The following is a 15,042-nucleotide window of genomic DNA, read 5'->3' as shown; positions in this document are numbered from 1 at the left end:
TTTTAAAATCTTCTCAAGAACCATCGTGCAACTGTTTGGGATATTACTATGCATACATGTACATCCTTAAATAATGTAGATTCAAAAAATTGTAACTCCCGGACAATTGATGGGCACCAAGAGGGGTTCAAAATTTAAACATTTTAAAAAAGAAAGGAAAAGTTTAAAATTTTCTTCTCAAGAACTACAATGTTTTAGTTAGTGGAATATCTATGCATGCATCCTTCGCTTATGTAGATTCCTAATTCGTAAAATCGTGACCCCCGGACCAATAATGGGGCCCCAAGATGGGGTCAAAGTTTATTATAGAAATATAAAGGTAACAGGTTAAAAAATCTTCTTCTCGAGAACTACAATGCTTCAATTTGTGAGATTACTATCATGCATACAACCTTGGATAATGAAGGTTCGACAGTTTTAAAATATACTAGGGACCCAAGATGGGTTTAAAGTTAAATGTAGAAGTACCGGTATATATGGAAAATGTTTAAAAATCTTCTTTTCGAGAACTACAATGCATCAATTTGTCAGATAACTACGTAAGCACCCTCAAATAGTGTAGATTCGAAATTATAAAAGCCGTGACCTCAATCTAATACTGGGGCCCCAAGAGGTGTTCAAAGTTAAGCATAGAAATATAGAGGGAATATGTTGAAAAATCTTTTTCTAGGGAACTATAATGCTTCAGCTTGTGAGATAACTATGCAAGCATCCTTAAATAATGTAGATTCCAAATAATTAAAACTTTAGCACTGGACTAATACTGTGGCCCCAAAAGGGGTTCAAAGTTTAACATAGAAAGATATATTGAAAATGTTTTTAAAAAGTTCTTCTCGAGAACTATAATGCTACAGTTTGTGAGATTACTATGCAAGGATCCTCAAATTGTGTAAACTCTAATGTAGTGGAACCAAGAGTTATCTTTCTTAATGTTCTGTACAGTCTGAGAGTTATTCCTCTTGAAGTGGAACTCTTCTACGTTCAGTTTTTCAGGTTGTGTACGTGCGGTCCCACGCAGTGCTACACATTTTCATTCCTTTTTTACTATTTATGTTGTTCAAGCCAACCATAAACCTCGGACCATTACTGGGTCCCCAGAAAGGGGTTCAATGTTTAAAATAGAAAAAGCATATGCTACGAAATGTAATGTTACAAGGAACTGCTGTTCAGGTGAGCGATGTGGCCCATGGGCCTCTTGTTTGTATTGTCACATTTATTTCTAGAACACATTTTATCCACCAATTAATGAAGATAAAGTTTAAAATCAATAAACCTCTACATTTTATATTTGATTGCAAGTACCTAGATTCTATGAAATAGACTATAAATACGAGGCACGATTTTTACTGCGAAACTGAACGGGTCAAATAAAATCACATGTTCTAAAATGTAAATGACAATAATATTCGCAGGGGTGAAGTAGATATGAATACAACTTTGTTCTATGAGTGAGTTTTAATTCTTTTTCTTTGTTTGCCCATGAAAACGAGAGGCCAAAATGAAGATTTAAATGCATTTATAAATTTTAAATGAATTGAAATGACCAATATATATAACATATTTCATAAACTGTTCACTGGAGTATGAACTGGTGGTGAATGTAAATAGATGCATAATTACCATAAATAGGCACACAAAGTTGATACGTGTTTTACATATCAACAGATTTATTACTGGTTTTCCTTTATATATAAAGTAACAAAGAACATATCCTATCTATAGGCAAAGATAATTCAAACGACAGGGTAAAGTAAAAAAACAAAGTGTGTGTCGGTTTACCACGGCTGGATGGGTGTGGCTGGATGGTTTAAGGAGAAGGCTTACATAGGTATTGCCTGCTGCTTAATCCATTTATGTAAATCTTTATTTGCATAATATGTTCAAATCGGATGGTTGTGGCCTAATTTAAACTGTTGATCTCCTTGAGAATCTTCTTGTTGAAAGATGTCGCCAAATATTCATATTTTAAAGCTAAAATATACAGATGTTACCAGTTCTAAATGATAATGTACACAAAGCATATTGAAATTTTAAGGAGGAACTGATGGGTTTTTGTTGACCACCCAGACTCCTTAAACCCATTTTTAGAATAGTTCACACCTACCGTAGGTAAATGTAGTACATTGTATATCAATGTGGTAGTTGTATATCGGACAATACCAACCCCTCAACTTGTTTTAATGCGTCCATCAAATAATCAATTCCTACAGTCAACTCAATGAAAAGCAATTCCTCATTTTATAAAATATTTATTTTTTTTTGTATGGAATTTTACGTTTCACGGACCTTCACATAAATAAATTTTTGACAAAAAGAACAAATCTATATGATTGATAAATTCACATAAAATCTGAATGATATTGAGACTTTTCGGTTTAAGATCCATCATTGACACACTTGCAGCATCCATTGAAGACGAGGACGTCGATCTCTAGATCCTCCAGACCCGCGTCAGCCACCGCGATCCCTGGCTTCACCACCACCGCGGAGTACATCTCCTGCTCATACATACAGTGACAGCCCGTACACTCCAAGTGTTTTCTACAGACAGACAGACCAACAAGTACAATACAGACATACCACCAAATATACACACTGATAGACAGACAGAAAGACAAATACAATACAGACAGACCAACAAATATAACACACTGACAGACAGACAGACGGACCAACAAATATAACACAGACAGACAAATATAATAAAAACACGAACGGACTAACAAATATAATACATATTGATCGACCAACAAATGTGACACAGACAAACCTACACATAAAATGATATACGGACAGGAACGCAAGATGAATCAATCCGACTTACTAGTCCCGCCATTCGTGTTCATCTGCCTGTCTCCGCATCTCATTCTGAGTATCAGAAGTCACATTAAAATTACCATTTGTTAACATAACAAGAGGCCCGCAGGCCTAGACAGTTACCATAGCCGGTAGATGGACCTGTCTGGGAGTCTCATGTTTGCATTTTAAGCTTCATTTTGGACTCTTACTCCTAATTCGAGACTCCGGATCCTCTGACCGCTTCTACCGCTTTTATAATTTATTGTTTGCAAACATCAATTCATAAAAGAGGGACAATAGTCGGAGGAATACCTGCATGATTTAAGTGACCTAAAAAAAGCTTGTTCACTTTATGGCCATAAACTCTCCCCAAAATAAAAGGCCTGATAACTTGCCCCATAGGCAGAGAATTTCACAATTTAAAAAGAGGACATATTAGACATGTATAATACAGGTAACACTGCGTTTAGTATATCTTCCACGACTGTGAAAGTATTTAAAAGAAAATGTACACTTTCACTATATGTGTAGTGGGTTTTAGGAAAATAATAACCAAGAGTTCACTTTATCTCCCCCTGCTGTGAAAGTAAAGAAGATTTTTAAAATATCACTTAATGGCCATATTGGCACAACCTTTGGGCTTCTACCCCTGACCCAGGAACAATGAATTTCACAATTTTAGTAGAAGGCATTTTTTAACATGTGTGGAAGCAAAAAAAAAATAGATTTTATAAAATGTTTTGCATATTATGTCCCGGGGGTGGTAAGGTCATACATTTCCCAATTTAGATTCCTCTTTTCCAAAAGAGATGCTTCAAACAAATAATGGTAGTAATTAATTGGCCTTGTAGTCTTGAGAAAGAAGTTAAAAATTTAAATTGTTGACGGACGACGCCCGCTTGACGAACGAAGACAAATGGCAATAAGACACCCGAGTCGCTCAAGTGACCTAAAAGCCAACTGTTTACGCGTACTTTCGAATGTCATTTTAAGGGGATGTGCTGCCATCTTGGCATGTAGGACTTCATATTTATTTCTTTTATATCTTTTAGCAACATTTTTGGCTAGTTTCGGACAGAAACAAGCCAGTTCAAGAAGTTTTACATGTACAAGATGGCCGCACATCCCCCTAAGGCCTTTATATATTAAAGAAAATGATGTATACTTAAGCTACTTTAGTGTAGAGGGATTGACACATGGGAGTCCTTACACGCACGAGGAGACTTTGAAGAACTGCTGAGCGTCCGGTAAGAGATGAAACAGGGTCCTTAGAATCCCTTCTTCGTTCACTTGCTGAAGGGGGGCCATGTAGAACAGCTGTCTGCAGGTGAACATTGATATTATCAAGAAGACAATGACCGTGATGAGCATATGTACCACGTACGTTGTATGTGGGTGAAGCATATACATCTTCATACATACAAATTGTCAAATGAATATTTACATGTATATATTTATCCTTCTGTAACAAATGAGTATAAATCAACGTAGAAAATAGAAATTTTTTTAGCCTCGTCGAATCTCACTGAGATTAATTATGATAGTAAAAAGGGTTACTATAACATCAATTATGAATATTAATATATTGAATTCGAAATACCCTGAGTCCGAGGCGTCGTACAATTTCTTCTAATTGTATAATTACCATTTGTTATTGTATTTTTATTACAAAGTTACTCACGACATACAGCATCCATGATAAATTTGGCTGCTTGCGATCACGCCCACCTCCCGCCGTTTCCTACCAGCGACCACACCCACCTCCCGTCGTCTCCTACTAGCTCTGTACCAGGGCTGGCTGGGGCAGTCAGAGTTACACGGCTTCTCGAAGTACTTGGACACGGTGCTGTCCTTCAGACTGCTGTTCAGTAGTCGTGAGTACCAGTAGTACTCCTCCAGTGTCCAAAAGTAGCCGGGGTAACGCCTGATGAGGCTCTCCCTGGTCAGGCTTTCTTTATATCTGTTTTAAAAATTACAAAACTGCAAACTAAAAATCCGGCCACAAGCATTGTCTCCTCTTGAGTGATTTTGAAAGATGCCGCAAAATCTACCGCAAGTTGTGTGAATAATTAATGTTATTGTTTGAAAAATCAAAACATATTTATCAATAAAACATAACTTTCATCTCATTATGCAGATCAAGACCTGGTTCAGAGCGAAATAAAGAGTAGACACTACTACTATTTTCGAAAATGTATCAATATTTCAGACTTACATTACATACACAACAAAACATACGACCTTGACATCATGTCTTACACATTTAACGTGACATTTAAAATTGAAAGTAGTTTGAAAGTATTAGTATTATCTTTAACGACATCCTGATTTATAAACAAATCAATCTTACAAAACTTTGTTTGCTGATTGGTCAATGCAATATATCATAACGTTATTAAAAGGCAAAACATGCATGCTTGATTGTAAGCGACAGCAACAATTTTTAATAAAAAATCAACATAATCCAATTCAAATATTCTTGTGGCCACTGAAATTGTTTTTGTAAAAAAAAATGCTAGTAACAAATCATTATGAAGTCATTCATAACAGTAACACAGTGTTACATCAAGACTTGCAAACTTAATTTCATTGTAGATAACTAAGTGACATCATAGTTTATTACATTTGATTAGTTGTTGATTATAATGTGACATATTAGTTAATTACACATGATTGGTTGTAGATTACAATGTGACATCATAATTAATTACACTTGATAAGGTGTAGGTTACAATGTAACATTATAGTTAATTACAATTGATTAGTTGAATATTACAATGTGACATCATAGTTAATTACACTTCCTTAGTTGTAGATTACACTGTGACATCGATGCTTCCATACATGATAATATTTAGATTATTTTGACATCAATTACAATTGATGAGTTATAGATTACAATGTGACATCACAGTTAATTCAGTTGATTAGTTGTAGATTACAATGTGACATCACAGTTAATTCAGTTTATTAGTTGTAGATTACAATGTGACATCATAGTTAATTAGACTTGATAGGTCATAGATTACAATGGACATCACAGTTAATTCAGTTGATTAGTTGTAGATTACAATGTGACATCACAGTTAATTCAGTTGATTAGTTGTAGATTACAATGTGACATCACATTTAATTCAGTTGATTAGTTGTAGATTACAATATGACATCATAGCTAATTACACTTGATTGGTTGTAGATTACAAAGTGACATTATAGTTAATTACACTTGATTAGTTGACGATTACAATGTGACATCATAGTTAATTACACTTCCTTAGTTGTAGATTACAATGTGTTATCGATGCTTCCTTTCATGATTAGATGTAGATTAGTTTGACATCAAGTTTACATTGCTTGTTATTTTGTATATGACAATGGATTTTTTAGATACTAGTATTCGTACATTATGACAATGTGACGTCTAGTCTTTTATAACTTGATCATTTTTAGATCTAACTGTGTCTTTCGGTCTTTATGCACATAGCTTGATTACGTGTTTGCGGCATTGTTTAGATGGAAACAGAGATCGTGTTGGCTGACTATTTAATACTAATCAGTGTGTATGTAATGACTAATATTTAAATGACACTTTGACAACAAGAACGTCTTAACTTAACCATTAATATTACACACTGAAATATGAAGACTTTTTGTCGGTGACTTTTGAGCATCAAGAGTTAAATAACTTCAGAATTGTGACAAAAAAATCTAATATCCATATATAATTTGTAGATCACTTTGTGACATTGAGACAAACATTAGTGTATCTAGTCGGCGACAATGTGAGTGAAGAATTGTACCAATACAACATCAAAACGTACGTACATGACTTGTTTGTAGATGATGTAAGCAGCCAAACCCACGGTAGCAGCGCCAAACAAAATCGTAAGGGCCGTCTGTAAAGATACCGAGGCTTTGTTGAGTACGAAAGGGCCGTTCAAATATATTTTATTATGTTGTTTTTTTATCGATTTCACAAAAGTATAGTCTGTAAAAAAACATACTGAACAATAATAAGAAATTTGTCGCTCATTGGAATAGTATTTTTGTACGTACAAGCACTTTCGTAAGAGTCCCTTTACAAACTGAGCTTCGGGCCGCTCCTGTTGGCTTCATAAAAAAGTTTATAATACAAATGTTTCAATGCACAAATAAAAAAATTTTAAAGTTAAGAACAAAATGAACCAGCCGTGAAGCAATTATGGTAATATGATTTTATCAAAATTCACTTTCAAAAATTCACAATTGATAAAAGTATTATTAAATGATACCCTTAGTCGATTTTTTCTAACTTTTTAACGAATTAAAGGCATTTATATTTGTATGTACTTACATTGATGGCAGCCATTTGACTCGGAGGGTATGTTCTGTACCACGAGTATACACAATTTATAGGCACTCTTTTACGCCTCACCAGTCAATGACGACACATTTAACGTAAAATTTTACTCTCTCTCTCTCTCTCTCTCTCCCTCTCTCTCTCTCTCTCTCTCTCTCTCTCTCTCTCTCTCTCTCTCTCTCTCTCTCTCTCTCTCTCTCTCTCTCTCTCTCTCTCGTAAAATGTTATCGACGTAAATACATGCTTACTCTCGAACATTCAAAAGTCTTTCCATCATTTTAATTTCGATATTTTACCTAGACATCGCATATCATGATTTCAAGGAATTTAAAGTAAATCTTTGTTTCAACCTGAAACTTTAAAAAAATTAAAACTAATAAACACATTGCATGGTTCATGGATGGAATGTCGTTAACTCCCTATAAATTGAAAGTATTTTTTTTATAGAATAAATTCATGTATTTAAAAAAAGGGTCAGAAACAGGCAATCGGTTTTTGGAACGCAGTTCGCAGTTCGCAATTGAATAGTGAACTGCGTTCTAGAACGCAGTTCGCAATTCAAAATTTAGAATTTTTATTTGGGGCCCAAAATTTTCAGGGGCATCTACTAGTGGTATTTTACTACCACTGTGAAAAAATGGTGATGCAATTATCTATATTTTTTGAGATTCGGGCTTATATGCAATTGAATAGTGAACTGCGTTCCTGAACGCAGTTCGCAATTCAAAATTTGAAATTCATATTTCGGGCTCGAAATTCCAGGGGCATTTACTGGTGGTATACCACTGCCATCGTGAAAATTTGGTGAAGTGGTCTTCTCTAGTTTTTGAGATTTTGCTTTTTCCGCAATTAAATAGTGAACTGCGTTCTAGAACGCAGTTCGCAATTCAAACTTTAGATTCATGTTTGGGGCCTGAAATTTTTAGGGTCATCTACTGGTGGTATACCATTACCACCTTGAAAATATGATGATGTTATCATTTCAACGTTTTGAGATTCTGCCTTATTTGCAATGGAAAAGCGAACTGCGTTCTGGAACGCAGTTTGCAATTCAAAATTTAGAATTCATGTTTGGGGCCTGAAATATTTAGGGTCATCTACTAATGGTTTACCATTACCACTATAAAAATATGGTGAAAGTGGTCATCTCTAGTTTGAGATTCGGGTCTCCATTTATAAAACAGTATTCATTATAATGGGGTTTAAAACATTGGGCTTGGAAGTTTTTTTTCGGGGGGTTCACGTCAAAACATGACTGAGGGAATATAATTCCCAATTTTTGTTGGTTTTTTTTTATTTATTTTTTTATTTTTCATACATGCCTGGTTGATTTTCTTCCCAATTTCTCTCCCTCTCTTCTGTTTATTTTTTGAGGGAGGGTTTTTCTCTCTCAAAAGAACGGGGATGGGGTGGAGGTGTAGCATCCCCTTCAAAATCTGCAACTCTAAAAACCATTTAAATATGAAAATGATACAATACGATAAACCAAGATTGTTAATCACACCGTGGACTAATCACATCTGATGATAACACGAACCCCCCCCCCCCCCCAAACAACTGACTTTCAAATTCAAATGATATCTTCAGTTTTATAATATGAAAAAGTCTTACACCCAACTAAATTTAATGTTTTTCATCTCATTTTATATATCAGTCCCTATAACGAGCCGATACCCGTAAAAATACAAAAAAAATTTGGGATTTATATTCCCTCAGTCATGTTTTGACGTGAACCCCCCGAAAAAAAACTTCGATGATTCCAAGCCCAATGTTTCAAACCCCATTATAATGAATAGTGTTTTATAAATGGAGACCCGAATCTCAATAACTAGAAATGACCACTTTCACCATATTTTCATAGTGGTAATGGTATACCAATAGTAGATACCCCAAAATATTTCAGGCCAAAATCTCAAAAACTAGAGAAGACCAAATCACCAAATGTTCACGATGGCAGTGGTATACCACCAGTAAATGCCCCTGGAAATTTCGAGCCCCAAATATGAATTCTAAATTTTGAATTGCAAACTGCATTCTAGAATGCAGTTCACTATTCAATTGCATATGAGCCCCATTCTCAAAAACTATATAGGCCTCAGAAACAAGTTTGTAGGGTTCTTCTCCTTTAAATGTATACTAATTTAATATTACACAACTGCTATTAAAAATTCACTTCATATCAAAGAATGCAATTATTGTAAGAAATATTTAACGAATGACATAAATTAGAAATTCCTATGTGTACCATAATTGCTTTTTAAAAACTTGTCTTTTTAGGTATATGGCAAGCAATAGCATGGGTAACAATTTTGTGGACAAGCGAGGTTTTTAAAAATATTTTTTTAATTTATCAAAGTTCCATAAATACGTTAGTGCCAGAAAATTGAATGAATTGAATATTACCCGGTGTAATGCATACAAACTCATTCCACTAAAACAAAGCCAACCTTTCAAAAGTTTAAGTCTTCCTTTTTTTCTCATTTGAATAATGAAACAACTAGTTCCGAAGGTAAATAAAAAGCCAATTTTAATCATATCCTTGCGTGCGTTTTTTTGTACAACGAATTTCAGATCACATATGGAACAGAAAAAATCAACAATTAAAGTGTAACGTAAAGAAATATATTTCAAGTTATTTTATAAAGATGTTCTCTCAATAAAGAGTTTTAAAGATTCTCAACAGGAGACAAAAACCTGAATTTTCAGTCTGCTGATGACCTTCAAACATAAACATGCAGTTGCCTCTTCTCGAAATCTTGATAGTTAAAATTATTTAGCAAGTGCTTGTATTTAGAATGGTGTCTAATGTAAACGAAATAGATGTACATATTTTATCAAAGTCCCACATTTGAATTTTGCATGAAGTTAGAATATATTCCTATATTGGTGATATCCACTTTTAAACTTATTTATATTAAGCTATAAAACATGTTAAATGTATCAAAAAGATAAATAATACAATCATATTAAAGGATAAGTAATTCATTTAGAAGATTTTTCTAACAGACATGTAAACGTGGGGAGTGGGGTCTTGCCTACATTAACCCCCCCCCCCCCATTTTGTGCTTGGTTCTTGTTGTCCTTTGGATGTTAGTGAACAAACTTAGGTCACTGAAACTCGATATGTACATGCGTCCCGAAATTTTGTTGTCGTTGTATAAATTCAAAACTGGATGCGTGGAACCATGGTCCTACATTAATCCTATTCAGAGGCGTCGGAAGCAAATTGAAAGGGGGGGGGGGCTAGACTAATCCTCAGAAATCTTGACAAAACCCAATTCCCAAAATCATGAAAATCCTAATCCAGGGGGGGGGGGTACCTATACTTCAAAAAAAATTTCTTCCCTACCCAAATTTTTTCCCCCTAATCATGAAATTCCTAATCCGTGGAGGGGGGCTGTAACTACTCAATATTTCAATCTTTTCAGGGTTAATTTCAGATCAATTAAGTTTGCTGCAAGAAAAGTGGGGGGGGGGGGGGGGCTGAACCCTCTATTATGCTATGTGCCTAATGGTTAGGGCTAACTTTGCAAAAAAAAAAGTGGGGGGGGGGGGGCTTAGCCCCCCTCCCCCTAGCCCCCACGGTTCCGACGCCTATGCTATTTTCGTTTAAAATCTACATTGTAAAGATGTGTGCATGCCACATGCCTTTTTCATATTACATGTATATCAATAGCATGCGCCATATTTGAGCAAAGCAATTCTTAAAAAATACATACAGTACACACATATCAATGCGTATTACTTGCTAGGTACTAATTATCCTGCCCAGTGTAAAAATTTATTTTTTCTATTTTTTCATCATATTTGTCAATGACATAGCTCGTTAGAAGCACATTTTGTAATCGTGCAGTAACAAATGAACATTAATCTCATCAGTGATCGTAGTCAGAATTATTAGAGAATTCGTAAGTCTCCTCAGGAAAACTGTCACTTCCTGTGAAGACCACCATTAACCTATATTCCTACTGTATAAAATTGGATTTTAAATAGTTTATGTCTCTGCAAGAATGCATTTGCTCACGGGAATTATTAGCAATGAAATAAAAACGTAATCCAATATTTGTGATAAGAGCGCAGACTTGGGTGACAGCGGCGATGTTGTTCCGGAAGCGATGTGGATATTGCACTTGTCATGGTGACAGCAGTAGACGCATACCCAATCAGAGGCCTCAACGTTGCAGGAGCGTTCGTACTCTTGCCTCTGGTTGTGGCAGGACGCGTTCGTTGTACATGACTTCAGAATAGTCAGCTTTTCAGATACATCTAAAGAGAAAACAATGACCTGTAATCAATAAATCCGTGCATGTATCTTTTCAAAAATGAGAAGTTTCATAATTTACAATTTCTGTGACATATAACTTAAAAATTTAGGGTGTTTACATTATTCAATATATTCAATGATCGAAAAGTTGATACGATTATGTGACCTTAGTATGAGTTTTCCTTTGTCCAACTATGAGTGATGGTAATACCTAGGCTGGTATAGACCAAACTCGTGGTTGAGATAATGATGGCTTTACCTGAGATACTGATTATCCTACCTGTGATATTGTTAATTTTACCTGGGAGATTGGTGGTTTCAACTACGTCTAATGAGAAATTGATGGTTTAACTTGAGATGTTGAATGTCTTGCCTACGATGTCAATTAATTTACCTGGAAAATTGATGGTTTCATCTGCGTCTAATAAGAAATTGAAGGATTTACCTGAGATGTTGGTTTATTTACAAAGGATAGTGATGGTTTGACCTGAGATATTGAGTGTATTGTACCTCGAGGGGTATTGGTGGTTTGACCTGAGATATTGTTTTACCTGTAATACTAATGGTTTTACCTGTGATAATGGTGGTTTTATTATAGTAAGAGGTGATGATAACAAATAGGAAGATAGTTTTATCAAAATTGAACCAGCGGATTGTGTAATTTTTTCTGCAATGAGCAGTAGATAACATTAATCAGGTCTGTATTCAGTCAATGAGGTCCGTACGTTGTTTTCAAGGTGCTAAAATTATATAAAAATATTCTACAACGAATAAAGCCATAATATCTTAAAAACGTTGATTCGGTATGTTGTTCAAACACCATATGAACCCTAAAAAATGTATTTTGTGTTTTATTTCCTCCTAAGATATAGAGAAAAAAGTATATTCTTGCAGTAGACGTTTTACCTGAGTATTACCTGAGTATGATGTAATAGTTTGACATGTGTCTTTGTCACAGGATCGGAGGTTGAAATCGTCCACACAGTGAATATTTGTCTTCTCATTCGTACATTGGTAACAGCTCAATGGTGACACACTTGCTATCAATATCAAAGAGTTTCAAGTGGATAAAAATGTCTTCATTCAATCTCTCCTAAGTCAGAAACTTTTTGTCGATCGATAATGAAATATGAACTAATTTAGAACTTTGATGTTTGTTTATTATTAATTTTTTGTAGAGTTTTCTTTGTCACCAGCGTAAATAGTTTTAAAAAGGTGTTTCAATTTAATCACTTTTTTGGGTGTTGAGTCTTGCATGAGCACCTAGTTTCGAGGCCGTGGAGCTTTGTGAATACAGGATGAGGCTTTAAAGGTACAATTTTTTTTAAATTTTTTTTTTAGAATAGGTGGATCTGTTGAATGTTTATCGGTAATATAACAAAACTGTCATATTTGTTACAAAAATATAATTTTCTGGCACAATCTGATTGGTCAAATGAAATTTGATGAATTAAGCTAGGTGCGAGTCTTTGGTGTCCGGTGCCATAGTTTGGGTAAGATGAGATTTTATAACCACCGTTTAACGGAGCAAGACATACGGAAATCCTCCGAGAACTATGTTTTGTTAAAACGCCAATCAATGGAAAATCCAACGCGGGGGTGTTTATTTTTATTTCAATTTCAAAAACAACACCGTGCATTTATCAAAAACCTTCCTGTTTGTACAAGGAAGAGATTTTTATCTCAGTTTTTAAGCAGCAAACTGAATGCCTCTCGGTTTTTAATAATGGTTACTCAATAATCCGGGTTAGAATGAGGGATGCGTAAATGGAGGAAATAGTTCCAACTGAAGATGTTGAGACTCTAAAGTTAATCCTGTTAAGGAGGAAAGTCTTCTTTTAACTGCCCCCACGTCAAATATTGCGTGTGCAAACTAATTTTACTGCATTCTCTCTAACTATTAATCGATGTCTAACTAATACTATTAACGTTGTAATAATGTGACATACCAAATAAATGTTCTGATATTACTGTAAATGCAGCAAGACGTTTATCTTGACTAATATAGAAACGTGCGATACAACAGATTAATTAAACCGTCTCTGCTACAATCTAAAAACCATATGCACTCTTATGATTCACTGCAAAATATACATTCATCATAAAAGCTTAGCACACCTCACTTCATTTGATCTCCAGTTAACCGGCACATTAATTGAGCTAAGTACCAACTTACCGGGTAACAGGGCGAGATGAATTAGTGAAGTCCAGAAGAGTATCAGAGGGCATAACGTTCCGGTAGTCACCATGGCATCCAGGAAAAGCTTGCTTTACGAAATTCAATACAAACCAAGATGATAACGTTCTGTTCCAAATTGCATTTTGTCACAGTAGCTGCCTAAACATTCGTCTAATTGAATTTATTGATTAACATTTTGATTTGTAACGGTTTCTTTCTGCGATCAATAGAGAGAGAGAGAGAAAGAGAGAGAGAGAGAGAGAGAGAGAGAGAGAGAGAGAGAGAGAGAGAGAGAGCACTGAATCGGTATACGTACATGTATCCCAGTGTCCGACTCGGAATATGAACCCTATAGCGTGGAATCAATGGCTGGCGGAACTCTCGAATAGTTGGGACAAATAATTCATTGCTCTGCTGGTTGGTCCACTCCGGTCTAGTCGGGTCGGGTCAATTACTTTAAATCCGGGATACGGTGACCCCCTAGAGATGGCCTTTTACGCGGAGAGATCATTGGCGGCGTCCAGATCAATAACCCATACCGTGTTTATCTATGTCTGTGGTGCAGGTTGTTTGAAACCCATTTTATTTTCATTACCATAAAATAAACAGTCCAACCTAGCATATTCCCAGCGCGTAACCTTGACCTTTGACCTTGAACGAGAATATGTAGGCCTATGTTTTTAACTTTGCAACATATTTATATAAATGTTATCATAGTAATAAGAAAACACGTTTATATATTTTTTACAATACCGTCATGAATACCAGTATTTTTATTACAGGTAAATGCACCCCCGACTATTATTTTTTTTTTTACATGCCGATTCAAAACTCAGGCTATAATGCTCAAGATTTCGTACAGAGAAAACTGTCTGTTTACATCAAGTGTTTGCTAGTGTGTTGTTTCCCCAAAACAACTTATCGAATATCAATTTGATTGTCTGCCAGTATATTGGTTCATTCAACTGATATTGTGGTTTTCCACTTCGACTACAAGAACAAATTGTCATTATAGAAACTTAGAGTGCTACTGAAGAAGTAAGCACCTTTTCTTGGAGCAATCGACATTTATGCATGTCTTCATGTAAAGCTTTTAACTCTCATATTACGCAATATATTGCCCCGTCCCTCCTCCACACACACATAGGGATTTTTTGGCTTGTCAATGTCTCTTTTCCTCCTCTTCCTTGTGACTAACATGAGTAAGGTTTTCTCTGGTAGTTGATATAAGTTAATAAAAATTCAAACATTTTAAACACACTACATCATGGATCAAATCTAATACAATCTGCAGAGCATGTTAGCAGATCACGACCAGAATCTGATTCCGGTCCCTTTAAAAGAGTATGGGCTGACGGTTCAGAGTTGATTGTAAAGCCATAAAACTGACAGCTGTGCACAGCATCCAAGAGAGATAACTCCCGCATTTTCTGAAGGATTTAGCAGAAAGCGAAACCGATA

General features: G+C 35.3%; 1 protein-coding gene across 1 annotated transcript; it reads right to left on the bottom strand.

Annotated features, from left to right (window-relative positions):
• Positions 1 to 2,233: 2,233 nt before the first annotated feature.
• LOC105320745 (uncharacterized) lies at positions 2,234 to 7,225 on the bottom strand. The gene is made up of 6 exons (XM_011418802.4): positions 7,133 to 7,225; positions 6,856 to 6,909; positions 6,625 to 6,695; positions 4,481 to 4,759; positions 4,010 to 4,120; positions 2,234 to 2,541 (listed from the first exon to the last, which is right to left on the bottom strand). Exons 1-6 carry the CDS (start codon positions 7,145 to 7,147, stop codon positions 2,376 to 2,378), a joined length of 696 nt encoding a protein of 231 aa, XP_011417104.3. The 5' UTR covers positions 7,148 to 7,225; the 3' UTR covers positions 2,234 to 2,375.
• Positions 7,226 to 15,042: the final 7,817 nt, after the last annotated feature.

This window comes from Magallana gigas, chromosome 2, assembly GCF_963853765.1.
Source record: "Magallana gigas chromosome 2, xbMagGiga1.1, whole genome shotgun sequence".
In the NCBI taxonomy this organism is placed as follows: domain Eukaryota; kingdom Metazoa; phylum Mollusca; class Bivalvia; order Ostreida; family Ostreidae; genus Magallana; species Magallana gigas.
The sequence above is the reverse complement of the archived record's forward strand: the minus strand, read 5'-3'. Positions and strand labels throughout refer to the sequence as shown.

Excerpts from the sequence above, each read along its gene's own strand:
- LOC105320745 (XM_011418802.4), bottom strand. Across the intron at positions 4,121-4,480 it reads TATCATGGATGCTGTATGTC|ACAGCTGTTCTACATGGCCC; the intron begins GTGAGTAACTTT and ends GTTCACCTGCAG. Across the intron at positions 2,542-4,009 it reads TTCAAAGTCTCCTCGTGCGT|AAAACACTTGGAGTGTACGG; the intron begins GTAAGGACTCCC and ends GTCTGTCTGTAG.